Genomic DNA, 25986 nt, shown 5'->3' with positions numbered 1-25986 from the left:
GATCAAACTTGAAATTTGATTTTAATCTTCATGTGTGTATTGCAACAGTCTCTGCAAGCTCTCAAAAAGATATCTCAGGAACACCCAACTGCCTGTTTGCGAGCTGGTGCTCTTATGGCAGTGCTATCATATCTGGATTTCTTCTCCACCGGAGTCCAGGTGGGTAATTTTGTAACTTTTCTTTTATGCTTACCATACTCGTGTATCTAATGCATTTTTTTACTTTGTTTTGTAGCGTGTGGCAGTATCTACTGCTGCAAATATGTGTAAGAAGTTACCTTCTGATGCATCTGATTACGTTATGGAAGCTGTACCGGTACTGACAAACCTACTTCAGTATCATGATTCGAAGGTAAACGATCCTTCTTTTGTTTTTGGCTATGTGGTACTATCTAGTTCTGCTCTTGCTCCAGTTTCCTTCATAATATGTTCGTACGGTGGCAGGTTTTGGAATATGCTTCTATCTGTTTGACTCGGATTGCCGAAGCATTTGCATCGTACCCTGAGAAATTAGATGAATTATGCAACCATGGCCTGGTGACTCAAGCTGCGACTCTCATATCCTCTAGCAACTCGGGAGGTGGGCAAGCATCTCTCGGTGTTTCAACATACACGGTATGATTAAATTGCTTTTGTGTTTTCTATATTCCTTTATTCAAAATATGACGTTTTCATCATATTTTACACAGGGATTAATCCGATTACTTTCCACCTGTGCGAGCGGTTCACCTCTTGGGTGCAGGACATTACTTCTTCTCGGTATTAGTAGCATTCTTAAGGATATTCTGTCGGGTTCTGGTGTCTCTGCTAATGCATCTATCTCCCCAGCACTGAGCAGGCCTGCAGATCAGGTACGGATTTACTTGTTGACGTCACAGACTTTATTTTGTTCAATTCCTTAAATAACTGGTGTACAGGGAGATACACCTCCAAATAGGTCACTTGCATTTAAATAGATCACTTGCATTTACGATAATTCTCTGTTCAGCTCGATCAAAATCCATGTACATGTATTTTGAGCTTTATTTATGTTGTAGCCGATGGTGCAAGCTTCCTATGCTTGTTTTCTGGTCTTGTGTTAGAAGTGAAATAGATAAAAGCGCTTCATCAGTGCGCTCTGTGTTGTTTTTATCCCATGGCTCGCTAATTCTTGAATTTATTCTTGCACATGATCATGTGAGGTCTTTTTTTTCCAGAAAGGTTGTGGATTATAACTCTTGTTTTGCATCTTAGATTTTTGAGATAGTCAACCTAGCGAACGAGCTCCTCCCTCCACTGCCAGAAGGAAGTATCTCCCTTCCTACTAGCGCAAACACTTTGGTGAAAGGTTCAGGCCAAAAAAATTCTTCTCCAAGTACTTCAGGAAAACAAGATGATTCTCTAAGAGTTTCACCTAAAGAAAAATTACTTAGTGATCAACCCGAACTTCTGCAGCAATTTGGATTGGATCTTCTTCCAGTTTTAGTGCAGGTTATTTTTTGTTGCAGTTTCTACAAATTAATGTTCATACAACCTCCTGTATGTCTAACACCCTTGTTTTCTATCCAACAGATTTATGGTTCTAGTGTCAATGGTACTATTCGTCATAAATGTCTCTCAGTTATCGCAAAGTTGATGTATTTCAGCACTTCAGAAATGATTCAATCTCTAATTGGTGACACAAATATATCGAGGTATGCTGTTTATGCTTTAAACTATGTTTCACATGACAGTGACGCAACTTCTTACATTATTTTCCCTATTTAGCTTCTTGGCTGGTGTCTTGGCATGGAAAGATCCACAAGTCTTGGTTCCTGCTCTACAAGTCGCCGAAATTCTGATGGAAAAACTTCCTGAAACTTTCTCGAAAATGTTTGTGAGGGAAGGGGTGGTTCATGCTGTAGATCAACTTGTCTTGGTTGGTAAACCTAGTTCTCATACTGATCAGGAAAATGACTGCGTGCCTGGATCTGCACGATCTAGGCGTTACAGACGGAGAAGTAGTAATGCCAATTCTGATGGAAATCAGTCGGAAGAGCTTAAGAATTCTGTGTCTGCTAACATAGGTGGAAACCATAATTCCCTGGAATCTCCTACAGCGAGCTTCATGCTAAGGGAAACAGTTAGCTCCTGTGCAAAAGCATTCAAAGACAAGCACTTCCCATCTGATGGTGGGGAATTTGATGTTGGAGTTACAGATGATCTCTTACATCTGAAGAATCTTTGCACGAAGCTAACTACTGGTACAAATGACCATAAAGTGAAGGGAAAGGGAAAATCTAAAGCCTCTGGTCCATGCCTTGGCGATTTTTCTGCTAGCAAGGAAGAATACTTGATTGGTATCATCTCTGAGATACTTGGCGAGCTAAGCAAAGGAGATGGCGTCTCAACATTTGAGTTTATTGGCAGTGGTGTGGTTGCAGCTTTGCTTAACTATTTTTCTTATGGCTACTTTTCCAAAGAGAAAATCTCCGAGGTTGATTTGCCCAAACTTCGCCAGGATGGGCTCAGAAGGTTCAAAGCTTTTCTAGAAATTGCACTTCCTTCTGATGGTAATGAGGGAAAGATCCCTCCAATGACTGTTTTGATTCAGAAACTTCAAGATGCTTTATCTTCACTGGAACGCTTTCCGGTCGTCCTTAGCCATCCCTCAAGGTCACTCAGTGGAAGTGCTCGTCTCTCATCTGGTTTGAGTGCTCTGGCACATCCTTTGAAGTTGCGGTTATGCCGTGCACCTGGAGAAAAGGCACTACGTGATTACTCCTCCAATATTGTTCTCATAGATCCATTGGCAAGCATAGCAGCGGTGGAGGAATTTCTCTGGCCCCGAGTTCAACGCAGTGAATCTAATGTGAAGCCAGCAGCGCCTGCTGGAAATACTGAGGCAGGCATATTACCTAGCGGTGCTGGTGTTTCATCACCATCCTCGTCAACTCCAGCTTCCACCACTCGTCATTCTTCTAGATCTAGATCAGCAATTAAAATAGGTGATGCCTCAAAGAAAGAACCTGTGCATGAAAAAGGTACCAGCTCATCTAAAGGTAAAGGTGTTATGAAGCTGGCTCAGCCGGATAAGGGGCCTCAGACAAGGAGCAGTGCTCAAAGAAGAGCTGTCCTTGACAAAGATACACTAATGAAACCAGCTAGCGGAGACTCCAGCTCTGAGGTATGTCACTGTAGGAAGTTCTGTATTACATGGTTGTTTATTGTGTTACATTATACAAATGTTTGTGTTGTGATCTGCTTATGCAGCACTATCTTGCTTATATGCCTTGCAGGACGAAGAATTGGATATATCCCCCGTCGACATGGATGATGCTTTGGTGATTGAAGAGGAAGACATTTCTGACGACGATGATGACGATGAGGATGAGGATGTAAGTATTCCCTCCCCAGTATGTACATTACTAGACGCATTTATTTCTCTTGCCAACAACATGAAAGATGCTGCATTTCGCAATAATGCTTGCCAGCCTTCCGTATTTTTAGATAAGTTTGCCATATTGAGCTGACCTTGTTCGGAACCATATTAACTTTATACCACAGTTTCTCATATATATCTAGTTGCTATCGGTGGGTATTCTTTGTAGTTTACATTTGGTCTTGAATTCAGGTCTTGGATGACAGTCTTCCCATGTGCACGCCTGATAAGGTTCATGATGTAAAATTGGGAGACGCAGTGGATGATGACGGAGCCGGTCTAGCAACTAGCGGCCGACAGATGAATTCAGCTTTGGCAGGCAGTAGTCGAACAGCAACTGCAAGGGGATCTAATTCTACTGATGCTGGCATTGGGAATCTTTATGGGTCTAGGGGTGCACTCTCCTTCGCTGCTGCCGCGATGGCTGGGCTTGGAGCTGCTAGTGGTAGAGGTATCAGGGGAAGTAGAGACATGCATGGGCGTACCCTAAATCGAAGTTCTGATGAGTCCTCTAAGTTGTTGTTTACTGCGGGAGGAAAGCAACTTAGTAGGCATATGACGATTTATCAGGCTGTGCAAAGACAACTTGCGCTAGGCGAAGATGATGATGACAGACTCGGTGGCAACGATTTCATCTCGAGTGATGGAAGCAGATTAAGTGATATTTATACTATCATGTACCAGATGCCGGACAGCCAAGCGAATAGGTTGTCTGCTGCTGGTGCAAGTTCAACCACACCATCTAAATCCACCAAATCTGCTACTACTAACGCAAGCGTAGAAACCCAGTCGTATAGGGCATCTCTTTTGGATAGTATCGTACAAGGAAAGCTTCCATGCGACCTTGAGAAGTCAAATTCTACGTATAATGTCCTGGCGTTGTTGCGTGTATTAGAAGGTTTAAATCAGCTTGGCCCTAGGTTAAGAGCCCAAACCGTTTCTGATCGTTTCGCAGAGGGTAAAATTACTAGTCTAGATGATCCGAATACAACTGCTGCGAAGGTTTCTCATGAAGAATTCATCAACAGCAAACTTACACCAAAATTAGCTCGACAGATCCAGGATGCGCTTGCTTTGTGCAGTGGAAGTCTTCCCTCTTGGTGCTACCAGTTGACTACAGCATGCCCGTTTTTGTTTCCGTTTCAGACCCGGAGACAGTATTTCTATTCAACCGCCTTTGGGTTGTCGCGTGCATTGAACCGCTTGCAGCAGCAGCAAGGTGCTGACGGCAGTGGTTCTACGAACGAGCGAGAGATGAGGATAGGGAGATTGCAGCGCCAGAAAGTGCGTGTATCCCGAAATAGAATATTAGATTCTGCTGCGAAAGTTATGGAGATGTATTCTAGCCAAAAAGCTGTGCTTGAAGTAGAATATTTTGGTGAAGTTGGTACTGGTCTAGGCCCCACACTTGAGTTTTACACACTCCTAAGCCATGATTTGCAAAAGGTTTCCCTTGGGATGTGGAGATCAAATGCTGGTGACAAGTTATCCCTGCAGACTGATAGAGATGAGATTCAAGATGGGAAATCAGCAGCAGCTAGGGACAGAGATATAGTTCAGGCACCGCTTGGGTTGTTTCCTCGGCCCTGGCCCTCAACAGCTGACGTATCCGAAGGTAGCCGGTTTCATAAAGTTGTTGAATATTTCCGCCTTTTAGGGCGCGTGATGGCCAAAGCACTTCAAGATGGACGGCTAATGGACGTCCCGTTGAGTACAGCGTTTTATAAGCTTATTCTTGGTCAAGTGAGTTTTCTTTTTTTGCTATCAGAATATGTTTTATTTAGCCAAGAGTGGACTCGTAGTTTCGACTTCTTTGCTTTTTGTGTAATTGCTTGCTTTTGTTTTTCTCACCTAAACAGGAGCTTGATTTGCATGATATTATATTGTTTGATGCTGAACTTGGCAAGACTTTGCAAGAGCTTCGTGTTCTTGTTGGCCGTAAGCACTATCTGGAAGCAGAAGGTGGTGGCAACAGTAGCGCGATTTCTGATTTATGTTTACGTGGATCCCGTATTGAAGATCTTTGCTTGGACTTCACCCTACCTGGCTATCCTGAATGCATATTGAGACCTGGAGATGACATTGTACCCTCTAAGCTTACATCCCATATCTTAGTATTCTTTTCGTTCTTGTCCATTGTTGCTGATGCCGTACTTGTTTCTGTTCTATTACAGGTTGATATTAATAGTCTTGAGGACTATATATCCTTGGTCGTTGATGCTACTGTCAAGAGAGGAGTTGCCCGGCAGATCGAAGCCTTCAGATCTGGATTCAATCAGGTTAGCAGTTACACTGACTCTCCGCTTTGTCTCTTAGTTTTCATGTTGGCTTTAGCTTCTAAATCATATAGAATGAGTGGTTTCTTCTGGTTCATAATCTTTTAAACAACAGGTTGATATTAAGTCTCTATTATAGTCTTACCTTTCTTATCCTTATAAGACCTCTATGTTCCTGCTCATGATTACCAGGTCTTTGACATAAAGTCTCTACAAATATTCACCCCTTCCGAGCTGGACTACTTGTTGTGTGGTCGTAGAGAGTTGTGGGAGGTGATTCTTCAACTTTAAAATAAATTCCATTACCCAGGAGACTTGAAATCAATTAGATAAAATTTTCATTTCTAAAATCTTTCTTTTTACAGGCGGAGACTCTTGTTGAACATATCAAGTTTGATCACGGTTATACTGCAAAAAGTCCGGCAATCGTTAACGTAAGTAACTTTCCTTTGTTAAAAATTTTACAATCAAGCTTTTGCTTCTATATTGTTGATTCCTTTTTGACTTTGATTTTTTTACCCTGGCGGTAGTTACTGGAGATCATGGGAGAGCTTACAGCGGATCAACAGCGGGCTTTCTGCCAGTTTGTAACTGGAGCTCCTAGGCTTCCTCCTGGTGGCTTAGCTGTTCTGAACCCGAAGCTGACGATTGTGAGAAAGGTAATAAACCTTTTACTTATATATTCGGTTGTAATCGAGGCAAGCGGTCCCTAGTCATGTGTTAAACTAAACCCACCAAGCCATGTATCAGAATTCAGAATACATCTACGTGCCGCATTGTGGTGTTTTGTTTGCATTTGCAAGACTTGTTTAAGAAGGAATTAGCTCTCTTGATTGAAGTTATGTATTTGTTTCTCACGGAATTTTGAAAATTGATGTGTCTTTGGCTTTATGCAGCTCTCATCAACCTCAAATGCAGCAGCTAATGGGACAGGGGCTACGGAAACAGCAGACGACGATCTTCCCAGCGTCATGACTTGCGCCAACTACCTTAAGCTCCCTCCTTATTCTACTAAGGTATAAACTCATGTCTCTCTTTTATTTTTAAGTCTATGGTTTCTGTGGTTGGTTGAGGTGAGCCTGAATAGAATTTTGTACCTGAAACAGGAAATCATGTACAAGAAACTGCTCTACGCCATCAACGAAGGGCAGGGATCGTTCGACCTCTCATAGGCATATCTCTCTTGAGTCGGCGGTGGTGGCTATAAACCAAACCCCTCTCTCTCTCTCTCTCTTTGTACATTATACATCGGAAGTTTCTGATTCTGCACTTTGAATGTTATTTCTATTAAACCATGAGATTAAAATTAGTTTTCAATAATTCTCGTCTGCAAGTGATATATTATTAATTCATGGAGGATAAAAATAAAATCAAACGATAAACTTGAATAATTTCCGTGACATTCAAAATTCGATTGAAAATTTAGAAGTGCTATTAAAAATTGTCAGCTGAAAGAAATAAAAAGGTACAAACCTTCAGGTGATGTACGATCTAAATTATGTTTTTGTCATAACGAGAGGCTCTATCAATTACAGCAGCTGACTGTAGGATGTCAAAGAAATAATTGTTCGTTACTTCGTTTATGGTGTTCTGGAGATCGAACAAGAGGACTCGTCTTCGTTTCATTAGTTTTCTTTTTGATAAAAATTTGGTTTCGACATTGACATCTTCTCTCAACATCCGTCTTTGGAATAAGTGCAAACAAAAGCATAAATAGGAACATACGACAAAATTATAAGAGTTTAAGAGTAGAGACAGTCCAAACCAAACACAGTAACCTACCATATATGGTGGTATTAATTTACAAAAACAAAAACAAAAACAACACACCAATATATTTAAATAACAGACAGAAAGGGTCCATACATGCAGCTAGAGCGACAAATCACATGACCACGCAAGCCGCTGGATTCTCATCGCTAAAAGCAGTAGTGTAGCGGACCTCGGTGGAGCTAGCACGAGCCAGCTGCGAAACTCCAGGGTCATCCGCTCTTCGCACATAGCCCGAGGGTGCCTTCTTGTCGTAGACTCCGGATGCGTAAGGATGAGCCACGACGTCATAGGGCACATAAGGCCAGATCTCAACCTTCTTGCCTGTCCTGTGAGCCATACGGGCCACCACCTTGTTTGGATCGACGTAGCCGACCACAGTGACTTTGTGAGCTTTGGGCTCCAGAGACACAGACGAGACACCCTTCATGCCTTCCACCGACCGCCGCACTTTGCGCTCGCAGCCTTCGCAGTCCATCTTCACTTTGATCTCCACCGTCTATTAATTTTTGGTTTTAACAAAACGACAAATCAAGAAGTGTTAAGTACTACTTTAATAAATATCTAAGCAAAATAGTACTACTAGTAAGTAGTAATCATATTATGACTGACTGGTAAGAGTTAGTTCACGTGTTTTTCCCCTAATTATGATTGTTTTCTTTTTTTACAAGAGAAAAGAAATAATCATAGATTCCGACAGCGAACATTTAATACTAATTTAGTACAACTAATCCCGGTGTAAATCTAACAGATGGATGCAGCTTGTGTTCTAGAGTAAAACGAATCTATTTGGTCGGCGTTAAGAACATTTAATTCACACTTTTTAAAAAGAACATTAATTCAAATACACAACGGTTATATTCTTTTTCTGTGATTGTAATTGTGTAAACTATATTAAGAAAATGAAAAAGAAGAGAATATCAAACTCAGAAAGAATTACCACTACTAGTCTACTATCTGAGTTCTCTGTCTGAAGAGGTCTAAGATATAAAAATTTAAAAGCATAGTTAAGATTGCTACTTAATTGTATATTTTATGGAACTTAATCAACGAGATCTACAAAAGAACAGTCACATATCACTCAAAACTTTCCTTCTCATCGAGCTTACTAGAGTCGTCACTTTCACAAGGAATCTTCTTTTTGATTTTTGCAAAAAAACAAGATCTAAAATTCGAACAGAAAGAAGAAGAAGGGGTTACCTGCAACTGTCTGCGCTTTTTAATTTTGTGACCATGAGAGCAATCAAACATTTCAGAGACATGATCAAGAACACCCATTTTGTCTTTTAACACTAGAAAGAACCGGATAGATCTATCCAAGGAAGAACTGTAAAAAAGGTATAACCTCTAGGAGAAAGGAGATGGAGAAGAGAGAGTATAAATGAGTTGCACCACAGCACAGTGATCTCAGAGGCAAAGGGAAAGTGGATAGGAAGTAAATGATAGAAACGATAATTTAAATAGGGGAGAAAGAGGATACAAAGACAATAAAATAGTAGTCCGGTAAATATAATTCAAAGTAAAATTAACTTTTTATTTATTTCAAAGTTAAAATAATTAAATGGATGAAGGCTCACCCTTCCTCTCCTGGTCCCACCACCAGTTTCATAGTCGACGTCTCTAAAAATCTTCTCTTACATTTTTTACAAATAAAAAATATCTTATCTTCATTATTTTTTGTTTTTTCCAAAATCTTATCCGCATTAATTATTCTTCTGTATATATTTATTGTAATAATTCAGTTTCATATTTTGGGTGCTCGGTTTGGCTACAGTTGGATTGATGTAATAATAAGGAGGAAAAGAAAAAGCTTGAAGAAGAATATAAACTATATTTTCTCAAAAAGAAAAAAGAATATAAGGTATAATTTAGCAAAAATAAGAATAAAAACTATAATTTGAAGAAGAATATAAACTGTTGTTTACCAATAAAAAAAGAATATAAACTGTTTATAAACTATAACTCGTGTCAAGTCCTATATGACTGATCTTGGGATGGAGACAGACAGACAGACAAGAACGGTGCGTTAGATTCACTGCTGCCTTTTATATACAGTATATATAATTTTTTAAAAATAATTAATTAATCTGATGTTATGGGAAACAGAGGAGCTATTGCTTTTGGTTAATCGATAACTCGAAAAAGTCTCACCGTCACCGACGTGCCGACTCTTTTGTTTATTGTCTCACTCGAAGTTTGGGCCTCTATTGGATCCCTGTGAGGCCTACTTTTTTTAGCATTTGTTTGTTGGTGGCTCTGGACCCATAAGATTCAACGTCAATAGGTCAACCGTATGATGTGTAAACAAACCACCACCCATAAGATTCAACGTCAATCGGTCAACCGTATGATGTGTAAACAAACCACCCATGAAAGAAAAAACTAGGCCGGAGAGTTCGGATCTTTGTTCATCGGTCCCTTTCGAATTTGGATCTCTCAAATCTTAGATATTTAGATCTGATAAATGCTAGGGATGTGTGAATCAATGTTCAATTTATTATTATCCGATTAGTACGATAATGTATATTTTAGATTTTTAAACCTAAAAAGTGGTCTCTTATAGATATATTTTTTGATTCTTTCTCAAAAATTCTTATATTAATTAGAATTTGATTTTTCTTTATATTTTAAATTTGTTTTTGTTTAATTTTCAATGTAAGACTTAGATTGATATCTCTCAATAAATATTTGAATTTTTTTTGTTTAAGTTCAGATTGTTTTTTTTCAGATATCAGAAGGTTCAAATTTATAAATAAAATATTCAAAATAGCTATAATTTTCGGATTATTGTCAGATCTAGATTGGTTCAGATATTTAGAATCTGAAGAACATAAAATATCCAAATCTTATCAAATTATTCGAAATCTATCATATATATCTATTTTTTTTACAAAATAACTTCAAATTAACTATCAATAATTAAAATAAAAAAATTCTATACTCTAAGTTTTATATTAAAGCTTCATATTACTTAAACATTACAAAATAATAACAATTTTTTTAACAAAAATATTTCAACTAAATTAATAATTAAAATATAGAAAATTGAACAAGAAAATCATAAGGTAGATATATGAATCAGTTCTTATCGGTTCGAATATATTCATGTCAGTTATTTTGGGTTTCGAAATCTATTAGATTCTAATTCTTTCGGATAAAATAATTTTGGACCTAATAGGTATTATAAATTTCCGGCTCGGTTTTGGGATGGGTACTTTTGGGTCGGTTCTCGTTTGGGTTTCCGAGTCTAGATAAAATGTTCAAACCTAGAAAAAACAAAATATTTTTAGACTTTATTTGAAATTAAATATCATAAATAAATAATAAAATCTAAAAATAACAAAATTAAATATTTAAATACATATAATTTAAATTTTACTAGTTTTTTGTTCTTACAATTTAAAACTAAATTTCATATTTTTTTTGTTTTTACAATTTAAGATTAAATATCATAAATTAAAAATATTTGATATCATAAATTAAAAATATTTGTTTTTAGAGTTTATTTGAGGGTTGATTGCTCCAATCATAAATTCTCAAAAAAATCTTTATAAGTTTTGCATTATAGTCTTTTACATTAACTAAAGTTACTAATAATGATAAAATTTCACAAACAAATATAAAAATATATTTAACATATTATACAAAATACATAATATTATAATATTATATAATAAATATGATATAAATTACATATTTATCAACCATATTTCGATTATATTTGAGGTTTAGCGTCCGGTTAACCGAGAAATTCTAGTATTTTGAAACCACTTGTAAGATATGTAATATTTAAATATTTATGTAATTTGTTTTAGTTTGTGCTAATTATATTTAATGTATTTTATTTTTTGTGAATTTTATTTTAATGTTATGTAATATTAATTTTATTTTATTTTGTTGTACTTAAAATTATTTTAAATTAAGTTTATTATATGTATTTGTTAAAAGAAATAATTATAAGAAAAAAAAGAAAATAAAAGATTGTTTTGAGGTTTTGAATAGTAAAAACTCAAATTTTATGTTTTACTATTCAGATACTCAAAATTCGAAAATTTGAAATCAGATTGAAATGACAGAAATTCCAAAATTTGAGAATTTGTGGTTGGATTTGAGATAATCCTAAACCGGGGAATATTTATTTTGGGACAAAGAGTGTAATATGGAAAACAAACAAGGGGTAAAAGTATATAAACAATGACCAAAGCAGTTAACAATTCGAAATCGTTTGCTTGGCTTCGGAGAAGAGAAGAAGCGAAGAATCTGATTCCAAACTTTTTTCAAAGCAACTCTGCTGAGCTCTCTTCCCTGCGAATCCCTCCCTCTCCGTTATTCAATCCTGGTGGGTGACCTTGAGATTACTTAACTTTTCATCTTTCAATCGATTCGACCAATACTACTGCTTAGTGTGTCCTGTCTGCACGCAATTCCCTTGTCGGGTTCTCATAAAGTTTGTTTCTTTCGTGTTCATTGCTCAGGTCTTGTTATCTAGGTGGCGGGAATAGAAGTCTCTCTCTCTCTTATCATGGCTAGTAAGAAGCAGAGACCAGCCAAGCTCTCTGTCTACCTTTACATTCCCAATATCGTTGGTGCGTCCCTTTTTGTTTTTTATATGTTTTAAAAGATTCCTTTTATATTTTTCTTTGAGATGAAAAATATTGTGGTAGCAGGGTACATGAGAGTTCTCTTGAATTGCATTGCCTTTGCTGTGTGCTTCTCCAACAAGACGCTCTTCTCCCTCTTGTACTTTTTCAGGTACCCACCACCCCTCTCTCATCTTCTTCTTCTACCTTGTCTGCTCTTTTTTTTTGTGCTCCATACTTGTTTAACATGATAGGGGGTATCCTTTGATCTAATCCAGTTTTTGTTGCGATGCTGTTGATGGATGGTGCGCTCGTAAATTCAACCAAGGTCAGCCTCCAACCAATTTATATATTTTGTTTATGGTTTGTTTGCTCATAACTTCCTGACATTGATGTTACTAGTTTTTTTGAGTTTCATTTAGTTGGATATTCTAATTGAACAGCATTTTCTGAAGCTTCATTTTGTTGTTGTATAGTGTCAAGATTTTGATAGTGACACACGTATCTTGTCTTCTTCTCACTTTCAGTTTCTACATTTGGAGCTGTTCTTGACATGGTCACAGACAGGTTAATCTTCTGCTACATATAACCCGATATATTTAACTTACTTTCTCGTGTAATGACAATCTATTACCCTCGTTTTGGTTACAGAGTCAGCACAGCGTGTCTTCTCGTGATTCTCTCCCAAATATACAGGTGAGAGAGTGTTATGTTGATGGATTTGGCTGAATTTTTTTATATTTAATCTACATAGCCTTGGACTTACAACTACTATTATAACACAGGCCTAGCTTGGTTTTCCTCTCTCTTCTGGCCTTAGATATTGCTAGTCACTGGCTGCAAATGTACAGGTACTCTTTGTTTCAACTTGTACATTTTGTATATAGTTTTTGTAGAAAAAAAAATAATAATAATACTGGAGGCACAGTACATTTCTATCAGGGAAGACCAGCCATAAGGATGTGAAAGATAGCACGAGCTGGCTGTTTAGACTATACTATGGTAACCGGATGTTCATGGGTTATTGCTGTGTTTCCTGCGAGGTTAGTTGCAGTTAATAATAGACCAAAGTTTTCTGATGCAATTTTCTTGTAACACTTGAGTTTGCTCAAATGACTCTACAGGTTCTTTACATAATCCTCTTTCTTATAGCAAAGAACCATACTGAAAATCTGATGAACGTGAGCTTCTCTTCTCTTCTATTCCCCTTTTCTAATCTCTATTAGCTAGTTGTCTTTTGTTCTAAAACATCTCTGGGTTCCATTCTTCAGGTACTAGTTGAATCATTGACACAGTTTTCACCGCTCTTTTTACTCTTGGCTTTGAGTATATTTGGTTGGTCGATCAAGCAGATCATCAATGTGATTCAGGTAAATCCACAACTAATCAGTCTCTCCAACTCCAACATAGTAAAGCAGTTTCTGGTTCTTATCGTCTTTTTTGTTGGTGTTTCTTTTGCTGACGTGTCAGATGAAAACGGCTGCAGATGTTTGTGTCCAGTATGACATAGAGAAGCAGCATAAGCCCTGAGGTTGAATCGCGTTTAAAAAAAAAACTCTTTTGTTGCATGCTGTGTATGACACTGTGTACATATATGGATATGCACTTAATGTAGTCTTTATGTTTTTGAATAAATACAAAATATCAATGTTTAAGATTTGATCAAAAGAGCTTCTCCAACACAGATTCTCCATCAAACTTGTCTACCTTGGAGCTAAGAAACGCCAAGCTTCTCTCCAGCCGTGCTCTCTTCATCTCCAAATCTCCCAAACGCCCTGCCATCTCCGTTAACCCTCGACGGTAACTCTTCACCTCATCCTCCTTCCGTCTCACCTCTTTCAGTATCTCCTCCATTTCTTGTCTCCCAAGCAACGCATCCCGCTCGCACATCCCTTTCTCCACCACTGTCGTATTATGTCCATCATAGCACCTGGCCGCTTCGAGAATCTCGTTTAAAGCCTCCCTTAGCCAACCGGCTCTGATTCTGACAGACTCCACGTCTTCAACGACCGCTAGCATTTCCAAGACGCGCGTCTCCTTTAGTTGCTTCAAGGGCGTAGACTGGAGTTGGAGAACCACTGAGGCTAGCGTTTCCAGGAAGTAAGACCTCGTGGGAAGGGACTCGAGTTTCGAACCGGAGGCTATGTCTCCGTGCTTGTCCAAGATTTGCTGCAGAGTGTCTGAGACGCTCGCTCTGACCTTGTAGCTTCCTACAGAGACGTAAGACTCTGACGTCATTGACTGCGTCCCCTCCTCTGTTCCGCAGATGCTTTGAATCTCAGATATTTTCTCAGACACCGTTGTGGGTTTTAAGGAGGATTTTTTTTGAGGGGGCAAGAAGAGTTCAGGATAGAGTAGAGTGCATTCTTCACTGTACACCGAACTCGTTTTATTACCATGATTTTTGGTGGCTTGGGAGATCCTTGACCCTGGTCTTGAGTTTCTTGCCCTGTGATCAGGTAGCCTCGCTCTACATTCTTCAGCATTTGGCCTAATTTCTGGTGTGCCTGGCGTCTCTGGTGACTTGAGTATCGGCTGAGTTTGTGGGGTCCTAGGTTTAAGGTACTTCCCTTGCGGCTCTGGAGTCTTAGACCGCTGCCTTGAGGATCTCTCCCTGTGTTCTGTAGTCTTTGGCTTAGGTCCTAGAGCAACATGCGCATGTTCAGGTGTCATTGGTTCATTATTAGTGATGTTGGACCGGTGTTCAGGCGTCCTAGGTCTAGTTGCTAGCGAAATGATATTATCAGTGGTGCTGGACCGTCGATCGGGTGTCCAAGGCCTAGACTCAGGGGTGCGAGGCATGTGTTGATGTGTCCTAAGAGGATGTTCAGGTGTCATTTCACGGTGATCAAACTGCAGAGAGAGAACATGAGACTCACCAAAAGATATGCACTACTACACAAAGAGGAATAATAGTAGAGAGATAGAGGATAAATAAATGCTCACATTTGATGCGAAAGAGTCTTTGTTGCAATACACAGATAGAGAAGGCGACATGGGGAGCCAATTTATGGGTAATTCAGGTATGTTTCCATGTAGAGGAGAGGGCGGTCTGGACAGAAGGTTTGCGTTGAAGGTATCATCTGAGGATGAGAATGAAGGAGAGTCATCTGATTCATCAACCATGCTCTTTGCGTAATAACTAGGAAGTGGACTGATAGGAGGAGGAGGACTTTGCTTTCTCCAAGCTGGCTTACCAAAGCCTTTGTACAAAAGACAAGTTCAAGAATTCTATTAATCAAAATATCAGCAGCAAAAAAAAAAAATACTTGAAATGCAATCGAGATGATAGACTTGCTTCCTACCAAAAGGCTTCTTCTCCTTCTTGAGGACATCTCCAGAGTTTATCTTCTCGAAACATCGGTCATTGCACTCATGGTAGGGATTGCCTGCGTTGGAACAATCATGATATACTTTTCCAGACATGTCTCACTTCTCTCTCTCCCACAGATCTAACAAAGAAGCCTGTGGCCTGTCCCAGAGCAAGCAAAAAAAGAAGAAGAGAAAATCTTATAAAATTGAAGCTTTCATCAAAAACAGGAAAGAAGCAAACAAGTTTTATCCCCAAAAGACAGAGTCAACGTTTGAGAGAAAAGAGGTGTATGGAATGAATAGTTCTGGGATGACAAGACAAGACACGGGATTGAACTTGGAAGTATTCACCAGACTGAGGAAATTTCAAAGTAAAGCGGACCTGAAGGGTTGGTGCTTTTGTTTTCTTGCAGTGCAAGATTACAAAAGAGTGGTGCTTATTTTCTTCCCCACAGAGACTATAACTATTTAAAATATTGACCCAACAAATCAAGTTGTAGTCTTGAATCAGTGAGAGTAAGTTTTGATCAGTCGTCACGGCTATTAAGCCGACATAAACTCATATTGACCTGAACGGCTGATGTTTTGTTTTCTTGCAGTGCAAGATTACAAAATACTAGTGCTTATTTTCTTCCCCACAGAGACTATAACCATTTAAAATGTTGACCCGACACAAGAAGTTGTGGTCTTGAATCAGTAGTCACGGCTATTAAGCCGACATAAACTCATGAAATGCATAAACACATGTGAATACACGCGCATGTTTAGTTAGTTAGGGGAATGTATTGAGATTCGAGCTTTGAGATTAAACAAAGTATGGGTGGGAACTTACGTCTCAGATGAAGTAAATCTGTTTACACATTCTACACTAATGCGATATTTTGAGTTTGACTCTGACCAAATCTTGTCTTGTATATTAGAAAAAGTGTGTGAGACACCTCGGTCATGAAATCACATAGAAATCAAAAACGAAAACACTCAAATAAGATGCGTCTGGTGGGCCAGTATTAAACTCACTGATGGTTTCACGGGCCTTGGGCCCAAAACAAGCTATATATATATGACCCAAAGATTGTTGTTTCGTGCACAAAATCCACAGATACAAGAACAGTGCCGATGGATGATGAATACAGTAGAAGAAATGTATCAATATAATCAAACGTGGAGAAGGACAGCTTCTCCTTGGAACTTATCGACCTTAGAGTGAAACACCTCCAGATTCTTCTCCAATCTCGATCCCTTCATCTCTAACTGCCCAAGCTTTCCCGCCACCGCCGTCACTCTCTCTCTGCACTCCCTGATCTCCTTCTCCCTCTTCCCCAGCTCCTCCCTCATCTCCTCCATCTCCCCCTTCCTCGCCTTCAGATCCCTCTCGCACGCCTCCCTCTCCGCCTTCGCCGCCTCGTACTCCCCCGCGCACTCCACCGCCTCCCCCAGCTCATCCACCGCCTTCCTCAGCCACGACGCGTCGATCTTCACCGACTCCATGTCCTTCACCACCGCCGCCATCTCCGCCACTCTCGTCTTCGTCAGATCCCTCAGCCCCGTCGTCCTCAGCTCCATCACCACCGCGGCTAGGGATTCCAGGTAGTACGACCTCGTCACGTTGGACCGGAGCTTCGAGGAGGCGGCGATGTCTCCGTGCTTGTCGATGATCGCCTGGAGCGTCTCCGCGACGCTCGATTTGACTCTGTAGTTCGCGACGGATACGTAGGACTCGGAGATCATCGATTGGCTCTCTTCCTTGAGTCCTCGCATCTTGGCGATCTCCTGCAGCGAGAAGCTCTGTGACTCGTCCGCCAGCTCCGGCGGCTCGTACTGCTTCTCTTGCTCGTAGGTCTCGGCCGCAATGATCTGGTAGTTGTGGTGAACCGGCTGCATAAAAAGGATAGATTAGTCAATACTTATATATATTGTACACTGATCAATAGCAAGATTAAGCCTTCTAATCTATAGTGTATATATGTATTAGGTCCATTTCAATTTTTGTTAGAGATGATATATTAGCGAGAGAGAGATTCATACGGTGCTGTTGGCGGAGACTGGGAAGGAACGAGCAGGGGTGCCAATTTCTGGGAAGAGGTAGGTGGAGTGGTTATCGTCATCACTGGATGAGTAGTATGCTCCATGAACTGGACTCCGAGGAGGGCTCTCCTGCCGCATTACGTACCCATCTGGCTCATACATTGCTTCCGTCTGCTCATTGCTGCGACGGTCAGGCTGCAGATTTATTTAAGAGAGCAGATTCAATATTATTGTCAAGAGGACTTTTGGTTTGTTTTTTTTCTGTCAATTAGAAAGAAAGATGCTCCAGGCTGAGCTAAGATTTTGAGAGTGTTGTTTGAGTACCGTTCTGTATGGTTGCGGTGGTGGCGAACGAGTTGCAGATGGATGGAAGGGACTTGGTGGAGAGCTGTTTCGTGGTGTTACTTGGCCGTCTTGCTCATCATCAGGGTGGTTTCTATGGCGATCAGGCTGCAGAGTTTAGAATAACAAACTCTATTGAGTGACTCACTTTTATGATCTATATTAGAAAAATAGCAGGGCTGAGATTTAGAGTAGTACTGTTCTGTATGATTGTGGTGGTGGTGATCTATTAGCTGCTGGATGAAAGGGGCTCGGTGGAGAGCTGTTTCTTGGTGTTACATCGCCGTCTTGCTCGTACAGGTCTTCAAATTGCTGACGATCCGGCTGCAATTAGAGATTTTTATGTAATGTCAACTATATGGCTCATTGTGTACTCAAGGATGAGGAACAGGACATACAGTTCTATATGGAGATGGAGAGCGGTTTCCTGCTTTATGAAATGGGCTCCCAGGAGCTCTGTTCTGAAACATGGTATTGGCCTCAGGCTCGTACATTGCCTCGTAGTGGTCTGTGTCGTGCTCTCTGCGGCGATCAGGCTGAAATCAAAACATTAGAAGCAATGCTTAGTGGTTGATTGGTATGAAACATGAATCAGAATAATCAACAGAGCTTTTAGGTTTTGAGTACCGTGTGGTATGGAGATGGAGAAGGGCTTTTGAAAGGGTGAAATGGGCTTGCATTGCTTCGGGTATCTGCCTCATACATTCGATCTCGTTGTTCTCGGCTATACTCGCTTGAATCTCTACGACGTTCAGGCTGCAATACGAATACCTTTATCATGTAAGTATAATATTACGATCAAATGTCCTTGAACCATAATCAAAGACCGACTTTGTTGTTTTGCTATATCTATAAACATAACTCCAATTCAGAGAGGGTCAAACGTACCGTGCGGTTTCCAGAAGGAGGAAAGGGGCTTGAAGGAGCGTTAGTCTCTGGTTCATAACTCATCCTCTCCTTTCTTTCTCTGCGTTCAGGCTGCAATGGAAAAGAAGGGGCAAACTCAGATGTCATCTACAGATTCGAAAGTTTTGTTTGGCGGCTGAAACAGATAAATAGGTGTTTACGTAATAGAGTACCGTGCCATATCCGTACACAGGAGGCCTAGGGTGGGAGTTGGGGACGCGTTCAGACGCAGGTTGTTTCGGGTATGTTCTTTGTTCACGGTTGATAGGGAAATCGTACTCTGTCTCAGCTCTTTTGTTGGAGAGATACGAAGGTGGCGGAGATCTACCAGCGGCGGGATGAGGAGGGGTCGCCGGATTGCTCTTGCTGGCACTTTTCTTCCCGAACAGTCCTGAAAGAGACGTACCAAACCACACAAAATTGGTCAACGTTAGAAGTTATCAACATAAAATACTTCTGGAAAGATAAAAGGAGTTGAGAAAAGAAAATGATCCTTGTCTTTAACCATCACCACCGGCAGACCAGATTCAAACATTCTGGCGACTTTTTCCGGTGGTAATTCATATTTGGCAAAGTGTAAGTGTGAAGGGACTTTCCAGAGTTGGAAAATTACCTGAGCGTTTTCCATCTTTCTTTGCTTTGTTTGAACCGAAGAAGTCCATTTGGTAAACTGGATTGGTTAAATAATTTGCCTGTAAATCATGCCAATGTTAACTGGTTACACGTATATGTACACGCCAAAGTTTTATATATAGTACCTGGAATTTTTGAAGGAAAAGCTGAGTTCTGAGCTGTTGTTGCCGGAGAGAGAGGGCAAATGCGGGCAAAGGCTTTTGATTAGTTTCGTCTCTGTTACGTGATTAGTTCATATGATTTTTATATAATGAGTCAGAAGAGCCAATAATGCCATCTGAAAGTCTACCATAGTTATTCATCTGACTTTGACTACCACAATACGACAATATATTTAATTGCTTCCATCTAGTCTAATACCATTTGAATTCTTTTCTTTTTTCTCAAGTAGCCGCAGCCATCACTTACTTGGTCAATGGTACTCTCTGAAAATATCTACTTTGAATAATTCTTCTATGACGTTATTTTATTTCTTTCTGATTGGTGACCCTATTAATGAGCCTATAAGCAGTGCCCAATATCATCATGAAATGGGCTAAAAAGGAGAATAACGATGGATCCTACAATACTGGTAACAGAAAGATTAGGTTACACACAAACCAGAAGGAACAAACTAATGATTGCTATGAACAAAAACATGGCAAAGCCAATGCATATACCTGAAGTGACATACGAGACAAGTGCAGCAGCCCATGTACATTGCTTCTGCGTCTGTGGTGGTTTTGTATCCAACACGTGCTCCTCCTACTCAGCCACAAGGGCTTAGAGGAAATACCATCTCAGTACATACTGCAACGTTACTTGGCGCAGGACGTGAAGTTCTAGGTGGCGGATTGTTGACCGAGGGATGTGATCAATAGAAGCCTTCTTTGATACTTTTTAGTGCCGCTTACATATGTTATTTGGTTATACGACTGGAATCTAGTATTATTGGTTGCTGGATGTTGAAACAACTTGTAATTTTAAGATATCTGGTTAGAGCTCATTCTTGTAATATATTCCAGTGATCATCAAGTCTTTGCTCCGTGACTTTTCAATCCACTTCAAGATGGCTCAAGCTCAAGTTCAGGGAGTTGAAGCTGATGGATTAATTCCACAATTTGGAAAGGGATCAACTAAAGCTAAATCATGTTCTATTGAACAAGATACAACAACGTACAAGCTAAACCGCCAAACCAAAAAGACTCAGATAGATCTCTCCTGCGCGAGTTGAGCATCAGAAATTCAACACCATTTCGTAATCACGAAATGTATGTAATTAAAAGGAGTTTAGCAGATAAAAAGCTAAAATAATGTAAGCAGTAGTTGCAATTGTTGTTTTGTTCGTAAGATTATGATTTTTTTTTCTTTTAAAAAAAGTTTTACTATATGCACTCTTGGTGAACTAATTATGAATAGTAAATTTACACACCGAAAAATGAATGGTAATATATGAGTGTAAGGCATTGGAAGATGATTGGATGGTGAAGTTTGGTCCTGAAGTGAAAGGATGAATGAGAGTGGTTGGATTTTTGTGTGATTGATGGGATCATGGGAGCTATCTTCTGTAAGTAGGGCCTTCCCTTCCCTCCCCTCTTCTCTTCTCTATTATTCTACTTCCTATAAACTAATTCTCCCATTATTATCATTATTGCTATAATTTTTCTCTCTCGGTAAATGACTTTTTTATGCCATATAAGTTCACATACAGAGCATCAGCCAGTTATTCATCTCCTCACTGAAGTTGGATTTTTGATGAATAAAAAGGATAGAACTGCAAATATACTTGAATATACTTGTGCCCTCGTCCATTTGTTGGCTAGGAATAGCTTTGTTATCCATTTAGATGTAATGCAGCTCCATCATGGATTGGGTCTTCCATTGAAACAACCCTACATATCATGTAGCTCTCAGTTCACATTAACATGTGTATTCTTTTGGAACAATAACAAACAGGTCACATATGTAAGTTAGATTATCTTAGAACATTGGCAGTTTATATAGTTATCATGAACTTATTCATATCTTAGAAACAAATTTATGTTTTCTTAGTTACATTAATTGAATGCTTCGTTATCCAAAAGTTCTAGTAGTTGCTTTCCTATTATTGGTGACTACAAAAGTATAAATAACTAAAAAGAGTCGATGGGGGCCGGGAGAGAAAGGGCCAGCTTGAGTGGTAGCATACATTAGTATAAAATTAAATAAATGTTAGGTCAAGTGACATATCTCACTTTATCGGTTTATCCCAATCACCTTCGTGTCCCAAATTTTATTTTTCTCATGGTTCTTGGACCACCACTTTTATGGGCACTAGACGTTTGTAGAAGAAAACAAGAACAATGAAAGAGTCATGAATACATATAAGTATTATTAATAGGCTCAACAAAGTATATACTTTTGATTACAATTTACAAGGAAAAAAGATAAGATGGTATATCTGATAAGTATGTTACTAGAATACATATTAGTAGTGGTTTAATTATTAGAAAGAACAATTAAGCCAAGAAAGATGGGTGGATAAATCGTTTAAAATTTTTAAAGAACATTTGTATCATAATCCATTCATGAAGCATGACCAAATATAAATGGAGATTGCACTAGGAAGAATTATCTACATACAAGCTGTACTAGAGGATGATGATAAGTGCCGTCTGCTTGGCACAGAACCCATGTATCAAGCAATGTAGTAGTAGTAGATTGATTATTCTTGCCTTTTGTTTGAAGAAAAAATCTTCCATTTGACCCACTTGCAAGGCTTTGAATGTGTAAACATTTGCTTGTTGGGTTAATTCAGGATCGATTTTAACTCTGAATTGAATGAAAAGAAAAAGAGTAAAATATTAAAAACTCAACTATTGAGCCGTCAAATGCTCTCTATAATTCTTGCTCACTGTTTTGGTCCATGGATTCTCTCTCTCTCTAGAGTTGTGGAGCCCAGAGACGTTGGGTGGAGGGGGGGGGGACCTTTGATGTGCTGGCTGCGACCTCGCCATCGTTGGTCTTTTATGGGTCTTGTCTGCTACAAACTCTATAGTGAGAAGAGAGAGAAAGTGATTAAATAAAAAAATATAAACTTTTGTACCGTGTTGTTGTAGTAAAAGAAGAGAAGAGAGGTGAAAACAAAAAACAAAAAACACAAGACACAAAAATGAGTGAGAGACCTGACCAAATCTATCAGAGCTTAACTGTTTCTTCCTAGTTGCTAGAGCAAAGAGACCATTCTCTTTTCAACTTTAGTTAATATATAGTATACTACTAGTAGTATTTGGTTAATTGGTCTTCTTCTTTTTTTTTTTCTGGCTTCGATTACTTGATTTATTTTAGTTTATATATTAAAAAAATCAAAACTATATATGCTTGGTTGATCCTCCGTAGATCTACAAGTCAAAATCTCAACGCCCACATCATCCCTCTCCTCCTGATTCCATCTTGCAAGCAAAGGTAAAGTGTTACTGTTTCTTCATTGGAATATTTGACCAAATCGGTTTTCAACTCTCCCACAACTAATTTTTGCTGTTTCTTATTCAAATCTTTGAAGTTTTCAATTTTGTATCCTTTTTTAAAAGATTCTGCAATCAATCAAACATTGCCAATATCTTCACTAATCCCATATGTTATCTCTGTTTTCTCATCAGCAGCTATTGAGATTGTGTTGCAAAGTTCTTATGTTGTGCTGCGAATATATTACTCGAATGAGATGAGGAGGGATGCTATCTGCCTTGATGAACTTCCTCAATGCCTGTCTCTGGCCACACTCCGATTCAGCCTCAGATTCTTGCGGCCGTCAAGAGGGGCTCTTGTGGTACAGAGACTCAGGTCATCACGTCTTTGGTGACTTCTCCATGGCTGTCGTCCAAGCCAACAGCTTGCTCGAGGACCAGAGCCAGCTCGAGTCTGGCCCTCTTAGCTCCCACCACCACTCTAGTGGTCCTTACGGCACCTTCCTTGGCGTCTACGATGGCCACGGCGGCCCTGAGACTTCCCGCTTCATCAATGATCATATCTTCCACCATCTCAAGAGTGAGTTACTCTACTCTTGTTCTCTGGATGTTGCCAAGACTAGTTAGGTAATCTAAGAACTTGTTTTCTTAGAAAGGAAAAAAAACATTTTCTCTAATTTCTCGTTTAAACAAAAGCACGTAATACAATAACAGACAAGCTTGCACGAAGTGTTCGGAGTTTTTTTTTGTTTTGCTATGTGTGTTGATTCATTGTCTCCGGTTTGGTTATCCGGTTTGGTTATCCGAATCGGTAGCTACTTCTACCTAGGTGTAGTTATTGTTTAAAAAAAAACACTTTCCTTCACAATTGTTTTTTAAAAAGTAGTTTTGATCTCATTTGCTTATATTCTTATGTGGCACCACCAGGATTTGCTGGGGAGCAACAGTGTATGTCACAGGAAGTGATAAAGAAAGCCTTCCAAGCGACTGAAGAAGGGTTCCTATCCATAGTCACCAACCAGTTCCAAACGAGGCCTCAGATAGCCACCGTTGGCTCATGCTGCCTCGTATGCGTCATCTGCGACGGGACGCTCTACGTGGCCAACGCTGGGGACTCGCGTGCCGTGCTGGGACAGGTCACGAAGGCAACGGGAGATGTTCACGCCACTCAGCTCTCGGCCGAGCATAACGCGTCTATAGAGTCAGTGCGAAGGGAGCTTCAGGCCCTGCACCCGGACCATCCGGATATAGTGGTTCAGAGGCATAATGTTTGGAGAGTAAAAGGAATCATTCAGGTGAAATAAAACACACAAATTTCATGTTTGTATATGTTTTACATACATCACTGAGGTTTGTGATGGCAGGTTTCAAGATCAATTGGGGATGTGTATTTGAAACGGTCGGAGTTCAACAAGGAACCGCTGTACGCGAAGTTCAGGCTGAGGGCACCGTTCAGCAGGCCGTTGCTGAGTGCAGAGCCGTCGGTGACGGTGCATAGGCTGGAGGAGGAGGACAAGTTTATAATATGTGCGTCAGATGGACTGTGGGAACATATGAGTAACCAAGAAGCAGTAGAGATGGTGCAGAACCATCCGCGTAACGTGAGAAGGAAGCTACATAAGTTGCTTTCTTTCTTTTTTTTTTTGATGGTAGTAAGTAGAATGAGAAATAAAATGCTGGGTGTGGTGATGTGCAGGGGATAGCAAAGAGGCTGGTGAAAGTGGCGTTACAAGAAGCGGCAAAGAAGAGAGAGATGAGATACTCAGACCTGAAAAAGATTGAGAGAGGGGTGCGAAGGCATTTCCACGATGACATAACAGTGATTGTTGTGTTCTTGGATGCAAAGACTAGTGAGTTGAGAGGACCGGTGGTGTCGGTGAGAGGCGCGGGTGTTAACATTCCTAAGAAAGCATAGGCGCGCCTAGCACCACCAGGACTACTCAAGCTGCTGCTGCTTCTGAGTCCAACGTTCCATGATGCTCAAAGAGAAAGATGTGCAGTGTGTAACTAATGAATGAATTTATTGTGATTGAATATGAAGTTGGTAGTTTTGTTTCCTTTTGTTAGTTTGGGGTGGATGACTGGAGAAAGAAAGAAAGAAAACAGAATTATTTATTCCTTTTGACTAATGCTCTTTCTGCTTTCTTCTGGTACAAAAGACACAATCAAAGATGAAAGATAGTTGCCAAATCTCATAATGAAATTGAGATGCAGAGATTTTGATTAAGAGAGGAGTAGTTAATACTTCGTTCTAAACAATGACAGACAGCATTAACCTTTTGTTGCAGGTTACAACATGAGAATGGAATTTGCCTTCCTGACACTCTCTCTCTCTCTCACACATAAGTGTCATTCATAGGGATTTCCTCAAGATGAGAGCCAAAACGTAACAAAGAGCAGAGTCCACGGAGGATAGCGCAACAATGAAGACAGCTACAAGAAAGAGACTAAGTGTGGCAGTCTTGAGCTGTTCAACATAAAAAAAAAAGGTTGCGTATGTAGACATCAAACAAACAAAAGACTTGGTGGATGGGTAGCACACAAGTAGATACCGTGGTTGTAAAACTAGGCCACTCTATGAATTTAAGCTGGCTCGGCTGCTCAGCCATAAAGGAGAAGACAGATCTCGTGCTCCCGACAATGTCCCTAACAAGGCTCAACCATAGTGGGGGCTCTTCTAGCTCATCATGGAAGCTCGGAGGACTTTGGCGTGCGAAACCTACGGACGACATCGTTGGATACCCACCACCCACAGTAGGCTTATTATAGCTAACTCTCCCATTCAGACTCTACAAGACCAACCAAATGAATAATATATATACACACAGGTTATGTCAAAATCTTCTGCCTGAGCTGTTTCTTTGTCTTTATGAATAGATGAAAATTACCGAATCCCGAGGAAACTTGGATCCGAACCTCTGAATCCTCCGGTGTGACGGATGATGATGAGCCAATCGGATTAAACCTATTGGTTCAAACAAAAATGACGACCAAAACTAAGAGGCAGCAATCAAGTAGTAGTATACAAGAAAGAAAGAAAGAAAGACACAGGAGCGAAAGTGACCTGAAGCCTCTGTGAGAGCAAACAGAAAAACCATCCTCTCTGCAAATAATCCTAAACAATACCAAAGAGGTCTTGCTTGGAAGATGACCAAGCCTAAGCTTTTACGTTTTATGGGCTTACCGTCGTAATTTTTAATGGGCTTTAAGGCCTTGTGGAGTTAATTTTATGATTAGTCCAGTAAAATGTTCTGTTTGCAACTGGATTTTGTCTCATCTGAATAGTTTGCACTTTGCACTGTTATTTTTCTTGCTTTGAC

The 25986-nt window shown here is 39.8% G+C and overlaps 7 protein-coding genes and 1 long non-coding RNA gene across 11 annotated transcripts; 4 read left to right on the top strand and 4 right to left on the bottom strand.

Annotated features, from left to right (window-relative positions):
• Window positions 1-48: 48 nt before the first annotated feature.
• Window positions 49-6996, top strand: LOC108819817 (E3 ubiquitin-protein ligase UPL3; the record flags this gene model as incomplete). Its single annotated transcript, XM_056992457.1, is given in 16 exon segments — window positions 49-159; window positions 236-352; window positions 445-615; window positions 690-851; window positions 1234-1470; window positions 1552-1673; window positions 1747-3145; window positions 3258-3356; window positions 3593-5143; window positions 5260-5484; window positions 5575-5679; window positions 5869-5949; window positions 6042-6110; window positions 6207-6335; window positions 6573-6692; window positions 6783-6996. Coding segments are annotated over 16 exon segments (4764 nt in total), but the record flags the coding sequence as incomplete, so codon positions are not given.
• A 392-nt stretch (window positions 6997-7388) lies between these two features.
• LOC108818863 (heavy metal-associated isoprenylated plant protein 26) lies at window positions 7389-9402 on the bottom strand. The gene is made up of 2 exons (XM_018591813.2): window positions 8647-9402; window positions 7389-7945 (listed from the first exon to the last, which is right to left on the bottom strand). The coding sequence occupies exons 1-2, from the start codon at window positions 8722-8724 to the stop codon at window positions 7562-7564; spliced, it is 462 nt and encodes a 153-aa protein (XP_018447315.1). The 5' UTR covers window positions 8725-9402; the 3' UTR covers window positions 7389-7561.
• Window positions 9403-11630: 2228 nt separating this feature from the next.
• On the top strand, window positions 11631-13683 carry LOC108821741 (probable CDP-diacylglycerol--inositol 3-phosphatidyltransferase 2). Its single transcript, XM_018594732.2, has 11 exons — window positions 11631-11785; window positions 11922-12032; window positions 12114-12198; window positions 12305-12354; window positions 12554-12593; window positions 12678-12722; window positions 12812-12877; window positions 12955-13069; window positions 13151-13207; window positions 13298-13396; window positions 13497-13683. The coding sequence occupies exons 2-11, from the start codon at window positions 11969-11971 to the stop codon at window positions 13554-13556; spliced, it is 681 nt and encodes a 226-aa protein (XP_018450234.1). The 5' UTR covers window positions 11631-11785; window positions 11922-11968; the 3' UTR covers window positions 13557-13683.
• On the bottom strand, window positions 13542-15817 carry LOC130498635 (uncharacterized). The gene is made up of 3 exons (XM_056992156.1): window positions 15332-15817; window positions 14973-15229; window positions 13542-14879 (listed from the first exon to the last, which is right to left on the bottom strand). The coding sequence occupies exons 1-3, from the start codon at window positions 15450-15452 to the stop codon at window positions 13689-13691; spliced, it is 1569 nt and encodes a 522-aa protein (XP_056848136.1). The 5' UTR covers window positions 15453-15817; the 3' UTR covers window positions 13542-13688.
• A 481-nt stretch (window positions 15818-16298) lies between these two features.
• Window positions 16299-19525, bottom strand: LOC108821735 (leucine-rich repeat extensin-like protein 2). 2 transcript variants are annotated; one of them, XM_018594723.2, is made up of 10 exons: window positions 19370-19525; window positions 19225-19303; window positions 18773-19002; window positions 18594-18683; window positions 18333-18461; window positions 18104-18241; window positions 17904-18029; window positions 17688-17813; window positions 17364-17558; window positions 16299-17213 (listed from the first exon to the last, which is right to left on the bottom strand). In XM_018594723.2, the coding sequence occupies exons 2-10, from the start codon at window positions 19271-19273 to the stop codon at window positions 16494-16496; spliced, it is 1803 nt and encodes a 600-aa protein (XP_018450225.1). In that variant the 5' UTR covers window positions 19274-19303; window positions 19370-19525; the 3' UTR covers window positions 16299-16493. The 2 variants fall into 2 exon arrangements, with proteins under 2 accessions (XP_018450225.1, XP_018450226.1); XM_018594724.2 differs by having other exon boundaries at window positions 18785-19002.
• On the top strand, window positions 18345-19401 carry LOC130498636 (uncharacterized). The gene is made up of 2 exons (XR_008937538.1): window positions 18345-18485; window positions 18683-19401. It is a non-coding gene; the product is annotated as an uncharacterized LOC130498636 (long non-coding RNA).
• A 2802-nt stretch (window positions 19526-22327) lies between the features above and the next one.
• Window positions 22328-24791, top strand: LOC108821739 (probable protein phosphatase 2C 64). 3 transcript variants are annotated; one of them, XM_018594731.2, is made up of 5 exons: window positions 22328-22667; window positions 22865-23246; window positions 23594-23961; window positions 24031-24287; window positions 24363-24503. In XM_018594731.2, the coding sequence occupies exons 2-5, from the start codon at window positions 22934-22936 to the stop codon at window positions 24367-24369; spliced, it is 945 nt and encodes a 314-aa protein (XP_018450233.1). In that variant the 5' UTR covers window positions 22328-22667; window positions 22865-22933; the 3' UTR covers window positions 24370-24503. The 3 variants fall into 3 exon arrangements, with proteins under 3 accessions (XP_018450233.1, XP_018450231.2, XP_018450232.2); XM_018594729.2 differs by having other exon boundaries at window positions 22330-22667; window positions 24031-24267; window positions 24363-24791; XM_018594730.2 differs by having other exon boundaries at window positions 22330-22667; window positions 22862-23246; window positions 24031-24267; window positions 24363-24791.
• LOC108821742 (uncharacterized) lies at window positions 24761-25864 on the bottom strand. The gene is made up of 4 exons (XM_018594733.2): window positions 25731-25864; window positions 25555-25631; window positions 25219-25455; window positions 24761-25133 (listed from the first exon to the last, which is right to left on the bottom strand). The coding sequence occupies exons 1-4, from the start codon at window positions 25762-25764 to the stop codon at window positions 25020-25022; spliced, it is 462 nt and encodes a 153-aa protein (XP_018450235.2). The 5' UTR covers window positions 25765-25864; the 3' UTR covers window positions 24761-25019.
• Between the last annotated feature and the right edge of the window lie 122 nt (window positions 25865-25986).

The sequence above is a fragment of the Raphanus sativus genome, chromosome 8, assembly GCF_000801105.2.
Source record: "Raphanus sativus cultivar WK10039 chromosome 8, ASM80110v3, whole genome shotgun sequence".
Taxonomy (NCBI): Eukaryota; Viridiplantae; Streptophyta; class Magnoliopsida; order Brassicales; family Brassicaceae; genus Raphanus; species Raphanus sativus.
This window is presented reverse-complemented; position numbering and strand designations above follow the sequence as displayed.